The 22131-nt window shown below is 39.1% G+C and overlaps 1 protein-coding gene across 1 annotated transcript in view; it reads left to right on the top strand.

The window, feature by feature from the left end:
• The window catches only part of LOC113060801 (ral GTPase-activating protein subunit alpha-1-like), a 34367-nt gene extending 12909 nt beyond the window's left edge, over nucleotides 1-21458 (top strand). Inside the window, 23 exon segments of the mRNA XM_026230002.1 lie at nucleotides 442-567; nucleotides 1928-2076; nucleotides 2167-2290; nucleotides 3137-3374; nucleotides 3531-3695; nucleotides 4704-4844; nucleotides 5732-6955; nucleotides 9785-9909; nucleotides 10250-10463; nucleotides 10599-10775; nucleotides 11169-11321; nucleotides 11434-11627; nucleotides 11749-11847; nucleotides 11961-12116; nucleotides 12202-12330; nucleotides 12471-12596; nucleotides 14593-14651; nucleotides 16220-16328; nucleotides 17010-17120; nucleotides 17209-17277; nucleotides 18228-18359; nucleotides 18522-18705; nucleotides 21230-21458. Coding sequence (XP_026085787.1) covers nucleotides 442-567; nucleotides 1928-2076; nucleotides 2167-2290; nucleotides 3137-3374; nucleotides 3531-3695; nucleotides 4704-4844; nucleotides 5732-6955; nucleotides 9785-9909; nucleotides 10250-10463; nucleotides 10599-10775; nucleotides 11169-11321; nucleotides 11434-11627; nucleotides 11749-11847; nucleotides 11961-12116; nucleotides 12202-12330; nucleotides 12471-12596; nucleotides 14593-14651; nucleotides 16220-16328; nucleotides 17010-17120; nucleotides 17209-17277; nucleotides 18228-18359; nucleotides 18522-18705; nucleotides 21230-21393 — 4368 coding nt within the window. The 3' untranslated portion in view covers nucleotides 21394-21458.
• Nucleotides 21459-22131: the final 673 nt, after the last annotated feature.

The following is a 22131-nucleotide window of genomic DNA, read 5'->3' on the forward strand; positions in this document are numbered from 1 at the left end:
CACACTGAGTCAGCCTGCTAAACAGCTTGCTCTCTGTATTTTTTTCTCTTTTTTTGCATCTGATACATCAGTGGTGGTATTAGCTAATATCCACTTTTTTAATTATTCCATCTGGCTAAGTTGATGTAAGAAGCTTATATCAGGCCTTATTTTTTCCCCAATTCAAAGAGTGTGTACTTTTTTCGAAAAACAAGTTTCTGAAGTATTAAATAAAATGTATAAAAATAATATTTATATTATATTATTGATGATTACAACATTGAAAACAATGGAATTTTTGTGTGAAATGTATTATTATAATAAAATAATAATAGTTTTTTTTATAGAACAGATAAAACAGCAAAGGCCTATATTTTTATATTGACTATCTAACCAATTATCTGTTATTAATAATGTACTGCTGTTGTTTACCAATCAATGTCTTTTGTGTTTTGTGCATAGGATATTGGGCTCACAGTGTCCATTCACAGTCGAAACCCTAATTGGTGTAGGAATTCTGGGAGTAAATCCTCTGATCCTGAGGTATTGGAATATAATGTCCATGCTGGTGTCCAGGCCACACTACAGGTGAGTTTAGATGTTGGTGTACTAGACATGTGCAGGTATTCGGTAATGCAATATATCACAGTAATGAATATGCACAATATTGTTATCATGGGCACTTCTAAATACCTTGAATAAATATATATTACAAATTATTCCGAATTTGGAATGCATTTTAAGAATATTTTTCCAATCAACTGGTAAAATGCACAACACTGCTGCATGCTTCTTAAAAGACGTATGTGCGTTCTGATGTAAACAAGCAGGCATGAGAAGCACATGGGGAAACACGTGAAAGACACGCTGAATGAAAGCGTGGATTTTTTTAACTGATAGGTCTCAACGTATGAAAGTAAATTGGATATTATATGTACTTTTTTCTTCGACAGGGACACCACAAGGATGCGTTCTTATCCCTCTTTTGTTTCTGCTAATGAGTGTCAAACGCAACTAGAGAAGCGTCATATCAAGTTTGTGGATGATTCAGTGATCGTTTCCCTTTTAAATAGTGAGGATCTTGATCATTGATCTTGATCAAAACTAAAGAGCTATATTATTATATTATATATTATTATAGATTTTAGGATGAATCCCACTGTCATCTCTCCTGTGGTCATTAATGATCATTTTGTTGAGGTTGTACATCAGTTTAAATACCTTGGTACTGTAAAAGATGAAAAGTTGACCTTTGAGTCTCATGTGGATGCTGTAAGAAAGCCCACTAGTGTATTTTCTACCTGCGGAAGCTTTGCAGTTTTAAAGTGGATAATACTTTCATGAAGATATTTTACTCTTGTTGTATTGAATCTGTCATTACTTTCTCATTTGTGTGTTAGTATGGCTCACTACATGTTAAAAACAGAAACAGATTGCAGGGTATTGTTAAAGTGTATGGTAAGATTGTTGGCTCCATTTTAAATGATTTGAACGACTTGTATAAGGCTAGGACTTTGAAGAAGGCTGGGTTAATTATGAATGATCCCAGCCATCCCTTGCAGAATGTTTTTAAGTTGCTTCCTTCAAGTCACAGATATTATTTGCAATTATGTAGGACCAATAGAATTAAAAATTATTTTATACCAGCTGCCATTGGTTTTTTATATTACAAATAATTGTATGTATATTATTAATGGAAGTCATTGTTTTTGTTTGTGTGTTATGGTGCTTGTTTGTTGTTTGCATAGGGTTTACTGCTGGCTGTGAAACAAATTGAAATTCGGGGATAATAAAGTTGACCTTGACCTTGACATAGCTCTGCATGTCAGATTTCTAGCTGTTTATTTACTTACTTATTTTTGGATGAAGCAGAGTTCAGTTCATGGGAAAATTTGTGAAACATTTCTCCTTCCAGTCTCAGTTCCCCTCTAATCTTTATTTCTTGCAGGTTTTCATCACCAACTCCTCTAACGTCTTCCTTGTGGAGTCAGCCAATGAGCTGAAGTCACTTCTGGAAGAGCATGTTGACATGTGCAAGCGTGTACTCAATATATACCGCAGTCTGGTCATGCATGAAACCATGAGCCAGAAGACCTGGTATGACTATGACATTCCAGTTCATTAATCTGGTCTCAGGTGTCTGCTTGGAATATCTGCTCATCCTGATTGTATTTGTGTTCGTCACAGGGAGCAGATCTTGCTGGTGTTGCTAAGAGTAACGGAGTGTGTGATGAAGAGGCCTCCATCTATTATGCCTCATGGGAAGAAGAGTAACACTTTATCGGGCCGTTTGGCGGGAGCCATTTTTCAGGTAACGCCAACCAACTCACCATGCCAGTTATTTATTTGTTTCTTTAGTTTTAGCGGTTTCTGCGATTGTGAATAGGAGACATTTTTGGACTGCTCCACACATGGTGAATTTTCATTGGTCCAAAAACACTCACCACATACTACACATCGTATATACTGTGTGCTTTAGGATTTTTTTACTTTTTTTTTTTCCTGTATTTTACTTTCAGATGAACAGAAAAATCTCACTTGCTTTTTGAAATCTGGTTTGGACAGACCCAGTAGATATCAGCTCTCTTTTTTTTCTTTTTTTTTTACTAAAACAATTACAATTAATTTCATTGTAATTTAAAATTAAAATATAAAAATGAAATGGAAAAACGTTAACTTAAAAACTTTTAAATGTATAAAAAAAAATCTTTTTAAAAAGTTTTTGAAAATGTTAAAAGTTTCAAGTTTTGAAAAAGTACTAAAATTACTTAAACTAATACATTTAAAGCTAACGAAAACTAATAAAAGAGACAAAAGTATAAAAATTACTAAAACTTAAAGGCATAATTCACTCAGAAATTAAAATTCTGTCGTTATTTACTCACCCTCATGTTGTGCCAAAAATGTAGCACGAAAAATAAACTTTGGAACAAGTGGATGGTAAGTAAATTGTGAAAGTAATTTCATTTTAGGTGCACTGTCCCTTTAAACTCAAATTAAAACTAACAATGTAAAAACAAAAGCTATTTTATGTTTATATTTATAGAATATTAATAAATACAGTTTATTATTTATATAATAACCTACAATTATTATTTCTAGTTCACATGTTAAAGTGTCTGATGTAGCCCATACTTTGTGCTGTCTTCCTGTTCAGACTCTGATCGTGGCCTGGATCAAAGGGAATCTGAATGTGTACATCTCTCGGGAGCTGTGGGACGACCTGCTGTCTGTACTCTCATCTCTCACCTGCTGGGAGGAGCTGGTCACTGAGTGGTCTCTCACCATGGAGACACTCACCAAGGTACTAGCACGTAACCTTTACAGCCTGGACCTGAACGAGCTGCCCCTGGACAAGCTCAGTGAACAGAAACAGAAGAAACACAAAGGCAAAGGTGAGTTTGTACAAAAATACAAAATCACATGAGTACTTTTATGCTTGCACACAGACTAAGGTAGTTGCAAAACATGCAGAATCCAAGCCACTGAAGCATTTGAAACATTTGAAACATCACTATCGTATGTGTATGTGATGCATTCGCTCCCTATAGGTGGCGCCCACGAGTGCCAGAAAATCACTGTGGATAGGTCGTTCTCCAAAGGCTGGAGTCGAGACCCACCAGGCCAAGCTGCTGTCATGAGACAGCGCAGCGCTACCACTGCTGGCTCACCAGGCATCGAGAAGGCCAGAAGCATCGTCAGACAGAAGACAGTGGGTGAGTGTGCTTCAAACACTTCTTGTCCTCTCTACCTGAATATCCTTTGCTTATTACTCTGTTACCCTAGTTCAGAAAGACAGAGATGAGCAAAGATGAAGATATTTACAAGGAGAGAACTTGATTGCATTAAATGATGTCCTTTCTTAAGGTTCAGTCACATTAGTGAAGGTTTGGCTTGGCAAAAATGTCTTGTCAATAGTGTAGAGATGTATGAAGAACTGCTTACACAGGTGTCACTTTCAAACTAAGCAGCTTTTTTGTTGGTCAACACAGTGTATCCGTGTAACCAACTTGAACCTATTGCAAAATCTGCTTGGGAAAATATTTCATCCTCACATGAAATTTCCAGGTTGAGTGGATTTCTATTGAAATGACTGGATATTGCCCACATATTTTTGTGGAAATTGTAATACAGTTTTTCAGGGTTCTTTGATGAATAGAAAGTGCACTAGAACAGCATTTGTTTGAAATAGCTTTTGTGTCATTAAAAGTGTCTTAACCTTTCTTTAACTTAAAGCATCCTTACTGTGTAAAAGTTATTTTTATTTTTTCAAACGTTATTGATCACAAACGTTTTAATGGTAGTGAATACACTGCATAGCATCTTGTTACTTTCACATACACCTTGTCATCTAACACCTATTCTAGCAGACTACTTGGTGCCCATTGTATATAAATAGGAATGCAGCCTTATGCTTAAAAAAACTCAATGACTGAATGTCTTTAACACATCACGTTTCTCCTATAAAGTTCCCAGTATAGATTTCTCAGTGACATGTTCAAGTGTAGGTCAGTGCTGATCTGATAAGGTCACTTCTTTAACTTCTTTGTAATGCTCAGTGCTTTCTGCTTTCCCTCTCTTCATAATGTCTTTCTCTTCCCTAACTTCTCCTGTGTTCCTCCATCACTCCTTATCTCTCTGCCTCATTTCCCTTTCTCTCTTACACTCTCCGTCTTGTCGTTCTTGTCTTTTTCTCTTTCTGGGTGTGTGTGCGTGGTCTGTAGCTCTGCGTAGTTGCTCTACGGGGGACAGTCTGCTGTCCTCAGCCTTTATCCGCAGTGCTAAAAGCGCACCTGTCCTGATCCACCCCGTACACCCTCTCCTGCCTGGTTCTGTCCTCACTCCCCTAGCTGACGATCTGTCAGGTAGAGCCTTCTACGTCCGGCACTCTCGCCTCTGACTGCATCCCAACCTATGGATGTGCATGGATATAACTCTAGTTAGCATCCTCTGTCTGCCTGTTCTATTAATGTATGTGTATTATGATTTTTATTTAATAGACCTGAATGTGTTTTTTGTGTGTGTGTTTGATTGCCTTCTCATTTATCATTGTTTTAAAGCCATGCTCTGATGCAATTAATTTCTGATTGGATGAATCTCAAGACAAATGTTAAGAAATGTTTTGGTCACATTTATCCACAAATTGAAAAGAATAAAAAAAAAATAGATTTTGGGTTTGAATATGACCCAGACATTTCTTTATGTGCACTTTACCCAACAGACCTATCGAGTCTTGCATGTGCATTTTTGTCTAGAGTACTGGTTGCTCGTCTTTGAGAATCTACAGTTTTATCTCTCTTCCCTAACCATTCATCCAGTATAATCACTCTTCACACCCAGAACCCTCAGAAAACTACCCTCTACAGGATTTACCTTGTCTGCATTTGTTCATCATAATTTTTGTCTAGAGCAACTGAGAGAATGTCACAGTTGAAGCATTGATTTGTGTGTCTTTTAAAGTGAATAGCTTTCTTTTATCTTCTGATCTTGTGATGTTTCATTTACCTTTGAGATTTATTTTGAAATTTAATTCGATTTTAATTGTTTTAAGTATGCATGTTTTTTGCATGTAAAATGTGCATCCGTTAATATGATAAAACTCTCTAGGTCTTTTCTTCACCTCTTAGGTATCTGAAATCTTAAGACTTGTTGCTTACCTTGTGTATTTAAGATAATATCACTGACCATATTGATGCATAAACAGACTTGCATCCTTAAACATGCTGATTGATACATATCTGTTCGTGTTCAGATATGGAGGAACCTCCAATGGCCCAACGGGGGCCCCGGATCCGCCACTGCTCTCAAAGTGAGGAGACCCCGTCGTCCGAGGTGTTTTCTGCCTCCGGCGAGCTGGAGCAGCCCCCACTCCCCCGCAGCAGCAGCGCCTCTGACATCATGGAGCCCTTCATCGCAGAACGGGTCAAAGGTGCACTTCCTGTCTCTGACAGCCCCTCTCATTCCTCCCACTTAACCACCACCACCTCTGAGTCCCCCCACAGTTCCCTAACCCCACACCAACCCCCTGACAGCCAGGTATCCCTGGAGGTGAACGAAAGCATCTATGACCATCTCTGCCAGATGCCGGGGCAGGAACCCCCATTTATCCCCGATTGGTCCTGTCCAGCGGCAGCCTCGAGCAATCAAAACGAGGGCGAAGGGGAGGAGGACGTCTTCAGCACTTTTAGGGAGTTTTGTAGCAAGCAGGAAGTGAAGGTGGAAGCAGGTGCAGATAACAGGCAGGTACAGTTTGGGGGAAGTGGGGATTGGGCGCTAGAATGGGATAAAGAGATGGAGCAAAGCGAGAAGAGTTTTTATGAGTGTTTAGAAGAATGTGATTGGGATTTGAGTGTTAGTACGCAGCCAGCAGAGGGCAGCAAAGTCACGCAGCTGCACCACCAGAATGCCACAGACAGGGCTAGTGAGAGCGAGCTTAGTCCGCAGGCTTCCCAGGTTGTCCAAAGGCCCAAACTATCCCATGTTGATCCCAAAAAACGCCACAGCGGTGGTGTCCACGTCAGCTTCCGCCCATCCACAGAGTCTGTGCAGTTTCACAACCCCCTGGACCCCAAAGAGGCGCACTGGAAGACCCGTCTCCGCCGTCTTGGCCACTTCAGCAGCCACTCGGTTGGGGCGAGCGGGGCAGCAGCGAAGGGTGTTGGGGAGGGGGTCACCTGTTGCGAGGCCGTCGAACGGGATAAAGGCTCCATCAGTGGGGCTAGACGCGGCCGACTCGGCAGGCCAACCGTCTGCCCGCAGGGATCCCGCTCTAGGTCTCAGGAGTCAGGGTGCAGCCCGTCACGGCAGCAGCAGGTGGCGCTGCTGGGCGGGGTGTATAAGTCTATGGTCCATGCTCTCTCCAAACCCAAGGCCCAGGCAGTGTCACCCCAGCGTCACAGCAAAACGCCAGCCACCGAGGCTCACCTGAAGGACCTGTACACTCACGTAATGGGCTATTTTGGAAGAAAAACTTCAGGTGAGGACTTGATTGGCTCAGTGTCAACATGGAAGACATGAAAAATGTGACCAAAGCCCCTGCGTTTTCCCTTTTTTCTCTCTTTTCTTGTGACTGTTTGATTTTTGCTGAATGTGGATTGAATTGAAGCCTCTTTTTGTATTTTCTTTCAAAGTAGCTCAATTCCAAAAAAAAAAAAGACTCCCAAAAGACCAACGGCCCCCTACCTGTGGGATGGCTTCCCCTCCTCAAGCTTCTGGGACCTAATCTCTGCTGCCCCTCTTCCCCTGGATGCTGCATGCGGCCTCGTGCCTACCTCCCAACCCTCTGTCAATCTCTCACACATGTACATGCACACACATGCTCACCGACACATTCATAAAACACAGTGATCTTTAATCTATGCAATTCTTAATAATGTCATTTTAAAAGAATAGTGTACCCCAAAATGGTAATTCTCTCATTTTTTATAACCTTGTTGTTTACCAGAGTTTTTTTTATTACCTTGTTGTTTACCAGAATTTTTTTTATAACCTTGTTGTTTACCCAAATAGTAACTTGGGCTTCAAAAATGACAAAAAAAAAGAGAAAAAAGTCCTTAAAAGTAGGCTTTTTAAGTCATACGAAAAGGGTGTGTGTTAGTGAATAATTGCACAGACTATGTGTGTGTGTGTGTGTGTGTGTGTGTGTGTGTGTGTGTGTGTGTGGTGTGTGTGTGTGTGTGTGTGTGTGTGTGTGGAAAAAATAATACTGGAAAGTAAAATAAAATAAAATGTAATTAAAGAAATTAAATGACACTTTGAATATGAAAATTTAAATGTAAAGTAGCATGAATACATTTACACTGAAATTATAATTGCATCTGTGTATAGAATATAAAAAAAACTGCATAAGGATATTATTTAAAAGATTTAATGACACTATAAATATGAACAAAAAACAGGTGGGGAACAAAAAGGAGTCACTGAGTCACTCATTCAAAAGATTCATTTATAGGCATGATTAAATAAAGAATCCATTGCACAGCAGTTCTGCTCCAGCTTTGTTTGTAACTATTTTCGTTGCCATTCTAACAATGCAGTGAATGTTTGGACTCTTTACATTTGGATGTTTGGATACTTTTAGCTTGAACATGGATAAAACAACAATTATATTGTAGACAAAATATATCACACACCACAGCTTGTAAGATGTCATTTTTGAAGCTCAGTAGTTTCCCTTTAAGAGAGAAAGCCTATATAATCCTATTTAGGGCTTGGAACAAAATAGGAATGCGTAAATGAAGACAACATTTTCATTTAAGAGTGATAAACTTGTAACAGAATACAGTTGATGTAGTTGCCTTAGTTGCAATGTTTTGTATGGCCAGTAGAGAGCAGCACTATCACTCTCAAAGAGCACTGTTTTCTTGTGGTACTGTTAAAAGCTTGCGTTGCCTGTAGTGTAGCAACATAATTCATGAACTTGTGGACAGTTCAGTTGCACAAAGCTACTAGTTATCAGGGCCCCTCATAACTTAAACACAGCTTGTAGTCTAAACTAACCAGACTTCTAGAAGTACTGAAATGCCCAAAGTCACCAACTCACCATGATTTGTTGTTAACCAGTGGCTCCCTAACCTTTTGCTTTGGGATGAAGGCTGCCTCGTCTTGTTGTGGGTTGCTCCTCTAACCCACTCACTCCTGTCTCACTTTAACCTCAATCAGCAAAAAGGCTCACTAACTCCTAGGTTTGGATTTCAGGGTTTGCTCTGTCTCTCTCTCTGTCTGTCTCTGTTTGGGGACTGCATGAACTGTGAGTAACTGCATCGCTTCACTGGATGAAATCAGTTTTGTGGTTGGCTCCCATTAAAGATTTTATTTTTCAGTATGTGTTCTGGTTTAGCGTTTTAATGTCAAGGGATTTGGGTTCTGTTTAAAGGGCAATATAGTGCTGAGTTTCATTTGCTCATTTTTTTCAACACAAACCATTTTATTTATTAATATTTAATGAAGATTCAAGCATCACAGCCATGATTATTTGGTTTCATGCTAATTTTATCTGATTGTTGAAAAATTACATTTTTATCGTAATATGAAGAACATCTTCAAAAGTTTGGGGTCGGTTAGATTTTTTTTCTATGTATTTATTTATTTTTGAAAGAAATTAATAATTAATTGAAACATTTAATATAAAATTTATATTAAATACGTTCTTTTGAACTTTCTATCTATCAAAGAATCCTGAACATTAAAATAATCATGGTTCTTAAAATATGAGGAAGTTTCTGATAACTGTTTTCATCACTGATGACAAAAATAAATATTCCTTGAGCAGCAAATCAGCATTATTAAAAAGATTTCTGAAGGATCGCATAACACAGAAGGGTAATGATGCTGAAAATACAGCTTTGTCATCATTGGAATAAATTATGTTGTAAAATGCACTTATTTTAAATTGTACTAATACACAATATTACTGGTTTACTGCATTCTTTTATTTTATTTCAAAAACATTAAAAAAAAATCTTTCCAACCCCAAACCTTTGAACTGTAGTGTACATATATGCTTTTTTTTTTAGAGAGAGAGAAAAAAAAACAAAGCTGATGTAAAAGAGGCAAATGTTCAAGTTTAACATGAGCAAAAGAAACTTAATGGCACTGTTGTTCTTTAAGAAAAATGTGTTTAACCCCAAACTCAAATAATCTAATTCATAATTATTTTGAAGTGCTGTAGAGAGAGTCAGACACCACTACAAAGAGGGAGTCAGTTAGTACATGTCGTTCTGCTATGTCATCTATGTTTGCACTCATACATTTTTGGAAGTCCCAGTAAAAGTACTAATGTGTCTTTCTGTGCCTGTTGTCTTAGCCAATAAAGATGAGCTGACGCCGAAGATGCGGCCCATGTCCAACGATGTTGGCAGCAGCAACCCTAACGACAGTGACCTCATGGATGAGTTCATTCAGGAAAGACTGAGAGCCAGAAGCACTTCTGTATGTCCGTGTGAACATTCAGTATGCACAGTGTCTGAAAACTTCATCTAATTAAAGGATGGTTCTAAATAAACTTGAACTGCTCAAAAAAAGTCATAATTTAAGGCATTATTTTATTTAGAATTAATCATACTAAATAATTGCATGAAATGGATATACCTGATAATATTTGTAAACAAATCAGCAAATATATACTAATAGTTTTTTAAAAGTGCACATACAGCGTCGGCTAACTGCTGCGTAATGCTTAAAACTAAATAATTCAGTTTTTGATATTGGTGTTGTATGTTAAAGTATATTATTTTTAATGTATATTATGGTTTTCCGATGTTCTTTTTAGGGCATGACGAGGCGTGGGAGTAGCCCGGGAAGTCTGGAAATCCCCAAAGATCTACCAGAGCTCCTGAACCGTCAGAATGCTACGCGTCCTGCAGACGACCCCGGTGTGCCCTCTGAGTGGACCTCCCCAGCCAGCGCCAGTGGAAGTGACCTCATAAGCTCCGACAGCCAGTCAGATTCCTTCAATGCTTTTCAGTATGACAGCAAGTTTGAAAGTAAGTAGTTTAGGTTGAATTGAAAGAGACAAGCCAGTACAAGAAAGAGACAAGTAAGAGGTTGCTAATGCGTGTGTGTGTGTGTGTGTGTGTGTGTGTGTGTGTGTGTGTGTGTGTGTGTGTGTCTGTCTGCAGATTTCAGCTTCCCCCCTGAAACGTGTGCTCTGGCCTCTGTGGATCAGGATAGTTTGGGAGGAGCAGGACAGACCACAGAGGAGCAGGAGCTTTCCAGTCTCACAACAATCCACATCGACTCTGAGACCAGCAGCCTCAGTCAGCACGGGCTGTCTGCTGACACGGTCACCATCACTGGTACACTCTCTCACACATAAGTTATGAACTATAACTGTCTTAAATTGATAACAAAAGTCTACATTTTAAGAAGTCTTTCATTTTTGGGGGGACGGAAAGAAATTTACAAACCATACTTCAGTCCACATGAACAGCATGATCTCTACATTTTATTTTCTTGGGTGTTCTTTGGTTAACCCAAAACTATCCAAACTAGACTAACTAATAAACATTCGACATGTTAAGTGTGCTGAAAGTTGTTTTTGGTAAAAGCATCTGCTGCTTGATAAAAAATGCTCTGGTATCAGTCACACTGTTCGCTTATGCTGTATTACTGTCAGTGGCACATCACGACACACACTTGTCATGTTTATAAATCTAAGAGTTGCTGTGCTGTGCTTGATATTTCCTCAGGTTCTGAAAGCGCATCTCCAATGCATTCTCTGGGAGGTTCACGATCGCAGACACCGTCCCCTGCCACACTGACTGCCGAACACGTCCAGCATAAAGAACTGCAGCTGGATGAGAAAATGCACCACTCTGTGCTGCAGACCCCTGATGACCTTGGTAATTTATAGATAGATAGACAGACATATTTAGCTGAGAATATACAAGCTAGTACACTATCTGTTGCATCGTTGACATCTCTGTAATGAACCTGCTTTATTTCACATTTCAGAAACCAGCGAATTTCCTACAGAGGACTGTAGTGTGATGGCTGGTGGCACTCTGACCGGCTGGCATGCTGATGTTGCCACAGTGATGTGGAGGAGAATGCTTGGCATTCTGGGAGATGTCAACTCCATCAAGGACCCTGAGATCCATGCGCAGGTCTTTGACTACCTCTGCGAGCTCTGGCAGAACCTGGCCAAGGTGAACACAGACACTCAGAGTCCTTCAGAGTGCCATGAAAGGATGATTTACAGTGCCGTAACTAATCCAATTCCAATTGGAAAATGTCCTTATGTCTCGGTGTTGTTTTCCGTCTCTGTAGATCAGAGACAATCTCGGGATTTCCCTTGACAACCAGTCTTCTCCACCCCCACCAGATCTGATTCCACCTTTGCGGATTCTGACTCCCTGGCTTTTCAAAGTGAGTTTAGGAATATTTTATCTGAATGGCAAAGACATAGCTGATTATGCATAGTTTATTAGTTCTGTCCTTCCATCCATCGTTCATAAAGGTTTTGTGCTGTCTGTGTGCAGGCCACTATGTTGGGGGAACGCTATAAGCAGGGCAAACTCCACGCCTATAAGCTCATTTGTAAGATAATGAAGAGAAGACAGGATGTTTCACCCAACTCTGACTTCCTTACGCACTTCTACAACATCATGCACAGCGGCCTGCTTCATCAAGACCAGGTGTGTTTGTGTTTATCTGGTTTCCATGCGGATTGCCAACCGTGTACAAAACTTTTGTGTTGACCTCTTTCTCTTTGCCTTACAGGACATTGTTAACACCATCATTAAGCACTGCTCACCACGATTCTTCTCCATTGGACTTCCGGGAGCCACTATGCTGATCCTGGACTTCATAGTTGCAGCGAGCCGTGTCACCGCCTGCTCATCCCTCAATGTGAGAAACCACCAAACTGCTTCCGTATAACCCTCCCTCAACATGCATTAACATCTATTTGCATGTGTTTGCAAATGTTACATCCAACTTTGTAGCTGTTGTTAATTTTTGTCTTTCTCTGTTCTTGGTCTTTCTCCCAGGCTCCACGGGTGGAGGCTCAGATTTTGTTGGGCTCCCTGGTGTGCCTCCCAAACTTGTACAGTGAACTCCCCGCCCTGCACCCTACAACAGCTGACATCCTCATGACGAAATTCACAGACGTCAAGGTATAACATCTTTACCCCAGAAAAAAAATATTGGTTAAATATTGTTAAATTGTTAAGAAGTGATAACAAAGATTTATATTGGTAGAAAAGATTTATATCTTAAATAAATCCTGTTCTTTATGAACAAATGATCAAAGAATCATGAAAAAAAGTACAGCTGTTTCCAAACATCCCTAAAATATACACACACACATATTACCGGTCAAAAATTTGTGATCAGTAATACTTTTATGCATATACTGTGTGTGTGTGTGTGTGTCTATATATATATATATATATATATATATATATATATATATATATATATATATATATATATATATATATATATATATATATATATATATATATATATATATATATAATTTGACAAATATTTTGACCAATTTATTTAATAGTGCATTTATAACAATGATATTATTTTTATTGTTAGAATCTTTTTCATTATTTATTATAAATATTTAGAATAAATACCTTGCGAACCAAAACTGTTGCACTTGCACTTTTACACTGACTAGTTGTTCTGATAAACCATCAACTAATAATTGGAAAATATAGATTTTTATGTGCATCTTTCCTAAAAATAATCTCTGATATCATGGGGCTACATTCAACCACCAGGCTTCAATCGGGACATATATATGTGCTTATGTCTGTAGTCTGTGTTTAACCTCCTCCACCGCCTGCCCTTATGCAGATCCAAGTGGCTGAATGTATGCCACTCCGACGGTTGTTTAGAGTGCAGGGAAATCTGCTGTAATTGTTCCTGCTGACTCTAATGTGCTAATGGGTGATCAGCAATGCAAGCCGCATTGACCCAAGCTCCATAGGGCTGTTGTTATTGTGTTGCTGTGTTGTTCAGAGCGACGGTAAGGAGCTAATGCCATGCGGGGAGGCGTCCGTAACGCGCATGCAGAAATTCGCATGATGGCATCTGATAACCAGGAGCAGGCCATGAATGACAAGACTGTGGTTAACGTGATCCTTTTTGTGTGCGTGTGTGTGTGCCGGCAGATGCTTCTTTTCCAGATGGTTGGATATGTCATGTTCTGAGTTGCCAGATTGCTGGTTTTATGTCAGATTTTGTGTCTGTTGTGAGCGGTTCTGATCATTATCTGTTTGTCTGTCTGCATTATCTCACTCTGTGCATCTGTATCTCTTTTGGGAGTGTGTGCGGTTGTATGTGTTTCTGTGAGCGAATGTGATGTGTGAAAGTCTGTGTGGCTAAGAAACGGGTACATATTATCTGACACTCTCTAGATGGAATGAAATTGATCAGTATCAGGAAGTCGACGGTTCCTTGAACAGGATTTTATGCACCCTGTACTTTTCATTGACTGCCATTCAGAATTGTCTGTCTGACGCAAGGGCATATTAAATTGATCACAAGTGCCAGTAAAGACATTTATAATAAAAGATTGCAAAGGATTTCTTTTTCAAATAAATGCTGTTCTTTGGGATTTTTATTTTATTCATCAAAAATTTCTGAAAAAAAGTGTCACCTTTCCATAAAAATCTTGAGCAGCAAGTTTTCATCGTTGATTAAAAAAAAGAATAATGGTTCATGATCTTGTGAAAACTGCTGAAAATTCAGCTTTGTCTTTACTGGAATCAATTTCATTTTAAAATAATTGAAAACAGAGAACTGTGGAAGCTTATTTCCACCACCGGATAAAAAATAAATAAAAATGTCTAAATTGAAGTTATAAACATGCAAATTCAGCCTTGGGGAGCCTAAAAGACTTTCGAAAATCTTGCAGGCTCTAAACTTTTGACCAGTGATGTATATCAATTTTACTTCATTGTATTAAAGTAGATGTTTTACTAGTATCAATATTTTTTAGTTACAGGCATATAAAAAATTTACTTTTTTAATTGTGTTTACATTTTTAAGGCTTTAAAAAAAGTGTTAAATTCACCCAAAATTTTAAAGGAACAATAAATAAAGTATGATATGACCCCGTTAACAGTGATTGTTTTTATTTTTCTGTTTCAGGAGCATATAATCAAGCATATCCTGACCTCTGCCAGAGATGAGCCTTCTGCACCAGCAAGGTACAAGCCCTGAACACAAACACCTTGTCCTAGTCAAAGCTGTGACTTATTAGAAGTTACCACATTTACTCGGACATGTTGTGCTGTGGAGCTTAGGGAAACGACATAAGATTGAATTCAGCTCGCAGCATTTCCTGATCCCATTCCCCTACACTCTTCACATCATTTCCTCTTCTATCCCTCCACTAAATATAAAAAGTTTAGAAAAACCTTAGCTAGGTGTTTCATATTAAATAATTAACCTGTTTGCAAAATACTACATGTAAAGTTTGGACTCAACCAGAATTGTTTTTTTTTAATGCAACTAGCTTCGTTTAAATGCAGGACTGTAGCTTATCCTTTAAATTATCACTCACAAAAGTTGAGAGGATTGACGCTGTCTTTCTCTCTATCAAGGAAACTTTTTCTCATGAAACAAAACAAAACCAAGCAACAAGAGAAACACTCTTCATTAGTCTCTTTTGGAAATCATTTTTTTTTGGAAATCATTTCTTAAAACTGAACCACATCGTGCTCCTGCTTTATTAACATCTTACTTTGGTTATTAGCCCTCAATAGATGGAGTCTTACATGTATTCTGTAGCTTATTGTGAATATAAGTTGTAAGTTTTGGACAGTGCAAAGCTAAAAGCACCTGATTTATGCACTTGGAAATTAAAGTTGTGAATCAGCCGTTGTTTTCTGTCATTTTGAGAAATGCATCAAATCTGCAAAGGAATTTTCACAAAAGGCTAACATAATGAATATGTAATGCATTTCTCATTAAATGACTAAATTCTTAAGTTTGGTTTGTGCAGTCTAATTTTCATAAATGGCAATTTATAAATGACATTGGCTTCAAATCATATTTTGTATTCCTCATTTTGCATCAAATCACACAAGGAATATGACTATATATGAAAACCTGCAATACATTTAAAAAATGGACAGATAATGAACAAGTGTATATGAAATTCTGAAATGCATCAGCAATTTATTAAATGTAAGTTTCAAACCTTTCATATTTGACATTGTTACAAAAGTGCCAAAATATGTTAGAATTAGGCCTAGCCTATTACACTCAAAATCTTCCTAACAATAAGCTACCTTTTCTATCATTTTTTTTTTTTTTTATGGCATGATGCACACATCTTTAAATGTAATTTAAACATGCAAAGTTAATACTGGTCGGTACTGTACAATAAAAAGTAAGCACACTTCAAGCACTGCCATAATATTAGATAGCTGGAACATTTAGGATATATGATGAATAATTTGAGATTAAATGTTATAATTTTTATTAGCCAATTATTGTAATATTACCACGGATTTATTTCATTATTTTTTATATTTATTTACAAGTTAAAATGCAACAATAACAGCTTTATTGAGCAACGGTGTTATTTGTGCCACATGGTTATTAATTTAAGAACAAGTTTCATATGTGACTAGATATGGAGATGTTTTTGTGCTTTAGATAAAGCATGAGATTTTGCATTTGTAAGATGTTTGATGTTTAATTGAAATGTGATGGAAGTTATCATTTATTTTAAATTAAAGGTCTCTCTTGGTTCCTTTTATTTTGTCAGGTGTGTGGCTCTCTGTAGTCTGGGTATTTGGCTCTGTGAAGAGCTGGTTCATGGCACTCAGCATCCGCAGATCAAAGAAGCACTCAATGTCATCTGTGTCACCCTCAAGGTAACGCATGCTTGGTTATACAACAACATGTACATATATTCTGCTGTTAAAGATTGATTATAAACAGAATAGAAGCGTCTGTGTTGTAAAAGAACCTTCACTGGCAATGTAAGTGAGAACAGCAGAGAAATGATGGCATTGCCCTTGGCCTGAGTCTTCTGAAGCCGTTCCTGATGCCTGGGCTCACTGCACTGGCACAAGTGTGTTCGGTTCATCCAGAAGAAGATTATTCCATACTCCCTGCACCCACCTCTACCAGCCTTCCTAAATCTGGACCGTCAACATGTTTGGCTTCTCTGCTTCTCACAGACAGAAGGCTAATCCACTGAAAAATGCACGCTTCAGAGACTTCCATGAATTATTACATTTCTGTCTGAAATGAAGGCTAGAGCCAAAAGACACACACACTCATACTCAAACTCCGGTCCAATCAGAAAAGTCTGTTTGTGTTCGGGTCAATTATATTGGTTTTTCAGAGAATCTGGTTTAGGTGGAGGGTTAGACATGAGGGTCTCTCTCCTTTGGGTGCGTTCCATGAAGCAGAATTAGGCAAAGACTCATCCCGTCTTAATCAGCTCAGATGAGGCCCACGACACAATTTTGCAGTTTTGCTCCACACATTTCTGAGCACGTTAAAGTTGCTGATTGCCTCAATTTTAACCACTAATACCTTCCTCCCAGTTCTCAAATAAAACCGTTGCCCTGGTGGCCTCGGACATTTTGCACCTGCTCATAAATTATGTGGACGAACTGCAGAAATTCCCGCCGGACACTCCAAAGAAAATAGTGGAGGTAAAGTCAGTCACAGTGCAAGTAAGCTGAATTTTAAGTTGGTTTGGATTTGTTAAGAAGATACTAATGTTAATTTCCTGCTTCGTAGGTCCTTATTGCAACCATCACTTACCTTCTTCCAGCTACAGAGTCTTCCCCTCATGAGCTGGATAAGAGGGTATGTACCCCAACATAATGAAAGAACCCAATCATGTACATGTGAAATAAATGCTTTTTTACAACCAGCAGCTCATAATGGTTTTTGTTAAAGAGAATGCACACCTAAAAACCAGAACAGTTTGTCCTATCTAGATGCAACACATCAAGTCATTTTCCTGTTCTTACTAAAAAAGAAATGCTTTATAAAGCAACTAAGCAATCTGTTTGCTATATTAAAAGTCCTCTGAAGCAATGTGATGGGTTTGAGCAAGAATAGTAATATGCATTGCTAAGAATTTCATCTGGACAACTTTAAAAGTGATTTTTTAAGTATTTAGATTTTATTGCACCCTCATATTAAAGACTCAAAAGCATACATCAAAGGAAAGCTTATTTATTCAGCTTTCAGATGATGTATAAATTTCAATTTAGAGAAATTGACCCTGATGACTGGTTTTGTGGTCCAGGCACACACACACACACACACACACATATATAAATCAAAAAAGACTTTTTTGATTTTTTTTTTTTTATTAATTATAAATAAATAAAAATGTTACGTTAAAAAATGTACCACAGTTTCAACAAAAATATTAAGCAGCACTGTTTTCCACACTGATAATAAAAAATCTTTCTTGAGCAGTAAATCAGCGTATTAAAATTATTTCTAGAATATTTTAAAATTTAAATAAAAAATGTAATTTATGCATTTAGCAGACACTTTTATCCAAAGCGACTTACAGTGCATTCAGTCTATACATTTTTACCTATCATGTGCTCCCGGGCAATTGAACCCCCAACCCTTTCTACCGATTGAGCTACAGGAACACTATTTAATTTAATTTAATTTTGAAGGATCATGTGACACTTTTTTCAGTAATTAACTTCATTTCTAAATATATCGAAATGGAAAGCATTTATTTTGAATAATTTTGATCATTTTATTTATTTTACTTTATATCTTTCCAGCTGGTTGTGTCTCTGCTACTGTGCTTGCTGGACTGGGTGATGGCTCTACCTCCCAAAACTCTCCTGCAGCCGATCCAAAGAGCCTCAGACAATGAGAAAACTGACAAGTCCATACTCAGCTGCATCTATAAAGTACGAGGCCAACACTCACACCTGCTATTAAACTTAATTTTTATATCTTTATATACATCAATTAAATTTTTGTCTGTGAATTACATGCCCTGTGAAACAACTAAAGACATAAACTCCACTCTGTATTTCTTTGTTTTTCTAACTCATTTGTCCATCTGTCAGGTCCTCCATGGCTGTGTATATGGAGCTCAGAGCTTCAGCAACCCCAATTACTTCCCCATTCACCTGTCAGACTTGAGCAGCCCAGACTACGACCCCTTCCTACTACTGGAGAACCTGAAGGAGCCAGAGCCACTCCATTCACCTGACTCTGAACGCTCCTCTAAACTGCAGCCTGTCACTGAAGGTGAGTGCATGTCTTCTGCCTCTCTCGTACTTGTTTTGACCTTCTTTAAAGGGGTCATATGATGCTTTTTTTTTTTTAAGATCATTATTTTGTGTATTTGGTGTAACAGAATATGTTGACATGCTTTAATGTTCAAAAAATACATTATTTTTTAAATACTGTACATAATTGTAGATCATCTATGCCCCCCTCTCTCTCAAACGCTTCATTTTCTACAAAGTCCCTCCTCCAACAAGAGCGGTCTGCTCTGATTGGCCAACTGACCCAGTGCATTGTGATTTGTCGGACACTGCAAGCACTTGTTGGAAATGTAATGCCCCTTTCCATAATCGCGACCTTCATCTTTCAAAATAAATGTAAAGACAGTTAATAATGTCCTTAGTTTCACCATCAGTTTAAGCCCCGAAGGTGGAACAGAGTCACAGGACAGACACAGTGATGAAGCCGTATGTGTTTGCAGTACACAAGCCATGTTTAAGACAGCTGACTCCACTGTGTGGAGCGCCAGATTGTCGTAGCAAAGTCAGAATTACCTCCTAGGTTGACGAAGCGGTCATGCATAAAATTTGTTGCTGTTCTGTTGTAAATAATCGTAGATGAATTCCTAAATGCATCTACTTTCGAAGGCCAAATAAAGTGCTTTTCCTTTCTTCATGTCTCCTTGACATGGCTGCTTCAACACTAACTGTGGTTACTGAAACCACACCTTCTGTCTTTGTGTGAACATTTGGGTGGCATTACGCAAATATTTCCACATAGTGACATATACATTTGTTTGAATGAGCCGTTCTAGGGGTGCATGGCCGAGTCTTAATTTTGATAAAAAATATCTCTTTAGATATGAGCACCAAGAGCTTGTAACATTCCAAAGAGAAAGGAAAAATGTATGCATCATATGACCCCTTTAAATCTCTTGTGTTTATGCATTTGATATTTTAGCCAGGTCCGGCAATCACTTTTGTCTTTCTCCAGTTTCCTACGCCTTGTCCTAACCAGTTGCAACATGACAAGTTTTGATCATCAAGTAATTTGCCTTGTAACGTTATTACACGACAGAGTTTTACTTGCATTAACATAGAACTGAATGGATCATTTCTGACTGTTGCAGTAGGATAAGACAAACACACAGAAAAAAACAGAGCTTTCTGCACAGTGTTAACACCACCCACCACATTTCTCCTATCTTTATAACCTTCTTTAGTTAAAACATGCAGATCAGATCAGAAGTAGTAGGAATGAACTAGATGAATGTTATCACTGAATCTATTTGCTCCCTCATGCTAGTTTCAGTGTGTATCAGGGAGAGGGTGGGTTTGAGATTGACAGCTGGGGGCTGGTTTCCTGTGCTGCCATTGCTGTGTCTCTCTCCATCAGGCGAAAATAACTAATCATTAAAACCCTGAGTGAGACATGTGTCCACCACTTTCCTACCTCCATTACTCTTGAAATTACTCCTAGTGCTGGATTCTTGCTAGATCGGAGGGCACTCGGTGGCTAAGGTGGTCCCTACAGAAGACTGCTTCATCCGGATAAAATCCCTCCCCCTGAGAGCTCCGGTTTAAGAATGTTTTGGCTCATTAAGGCAGTAGAGAGTGTTGCTGAATGTGATTGGTGTGGTGTGTTGATTGTGGGGGAGTGGGCCTCTGGCACGTCGAGTGCACTGGTATTGGGCTGCTCTCCGCATGGTTTCTTTGTGAGGCCTGGCAGAGTGTGAAGAAGGAGTGTCTCTGTCGGGAGCTTCTTACCAGCATCTAGGCATCTGCACCTCTCCCCAGGCATTCTGCATTCTTCATCACACCCTAATGTCCCTGTATTCACACAAGCCGTCTTCATCCGTCTGCACCTTCACTCATCCCAGCTCTGCAGGAGTTTAACACTGATAGATCTGAAAATCACTACATCCCTGTTGAAACGAGTGCCTAAACTCGATTCCTTTACTTGTTTCTAACACCTCTTCATCACGGCAGTTTCTCCGTTTCTCTCACTTTCTGATTTTTATTAAATTCTGCAGCATAGATTTGGGGATGGATCAACCGATTAGTCGATTTTAGAGATCAACCATCTCTAAAAAGTAGCATTTAAATTTATTCACATTAAAACTGAACAGAACAGAATTTTAATTTTATTATTTAAATTTTTTACATTGTTTTATATTATTTTTGCTCCATTAGTTAAATCTGCATGTAAAAATGCCAATTAATGTAAGAAGCATGGCTGATTATGTCAGATGACAACAAACTAGACATACTACTGATTGGTCAATAAGATGTTCAGTCAAGTTGATTGTTAAATTCTGTTGTTAAGAACATTCCAAATAGATTTGAAACTGAGCTTGAGAGGAACTTCACTGTTGCTGAAAAACTGGTTAGATTAGCCAAAAAAAAAACTTCAGAAATGAACACCCAAGTAGTAAGGGATAAGTGTAGAACTTTATGAATCATAGGCACTGTTTTTGAAAATCTCTTGAAGTTTCTGCACATACAACTTCTTATAAATACATCTTTGTATTTTTGACTATTTGTAGTGAGGAGCCGTATTCAGCAAGGCCTGATTTCAATTGCGGCACGCACAGTCATATCCCACCTGGTCAACCACCTGGGTCACTATCCGATGAGTGGTGGTCAGCCACTCTTACCAGCCAGGTATGCGAGAACCAGGATAACCCATACAGCGAGAGTGCAGACCTGACACCTGAGCTTTTCGACGCACCCAACTTGCAGTTCTTCGTGCTCAATGGCACCACCCCTGCTATCCTATCTACAGATCCGGGCAGAGGACGGTCTGCCCGGTGGCGGGATGTCAGCAGGCCTCACCACCACCAGTGCCTGCGTTCGGGTGATCGTGAGGGACATTTCCGGAAAACACTCCTGGGACTCAGCTATACTGTATGGTCCACCTCAATGCATCACTCCTAGTCAAACTGTGCACCACTACTCTAATCAAGCAGCAGGGGTGGTAGAGAACGTGGCCAAGATGAGGACAGTCTAGAAAGAGGCAGTCAAGAAGAACCAGAGGATGGAGCTTTTCAGGAGAATGAAGAGGACCTGGATGAGGAAAGAGGGAAAGAAGACGGGGAAGAGGAAGAACTTGAGGAAGTGGATGAAGAGGAAGAGGCAGGGTTGGAACTAATGGCTCCACAGGCCAAACGGCGATGCAGAGAGGTGATCCCAAACTGGGACTCCTTGCAGGATGGGAGAGGACGCCCTGGATGAGATGCTGCAGTACCTGGATACTCCAGCCCAGAGTGCCTACAACGCACTGGCACACCGCTCAACATTCCAGCCCTGCCGCCCACTTGCGTGTCTGAGAAGCAAGAGAATGATGTCATCAATGCAATCCTGAAGCAGTGTGCCGAAGAGCGGGACTTCGCACTCTATCGTGGGAATGACCTGAGCATGAGGGCTGTAGTGCAGCAAGAGCCAAGCC

This window comes from Carassius auratus, chromosome 42 (genome assembly GCF_003368295.1).
Source record: "Carassius auratus strain Wakin chromosome 42, ASM336829v1, whole genome shotgun sequence".
Lineage (NCBI taxonomy): Eukaryota > Metazoa > Chordata > Actinopteri > Cypriniformes > Cyprinidae > Carassius > Carassius auratus.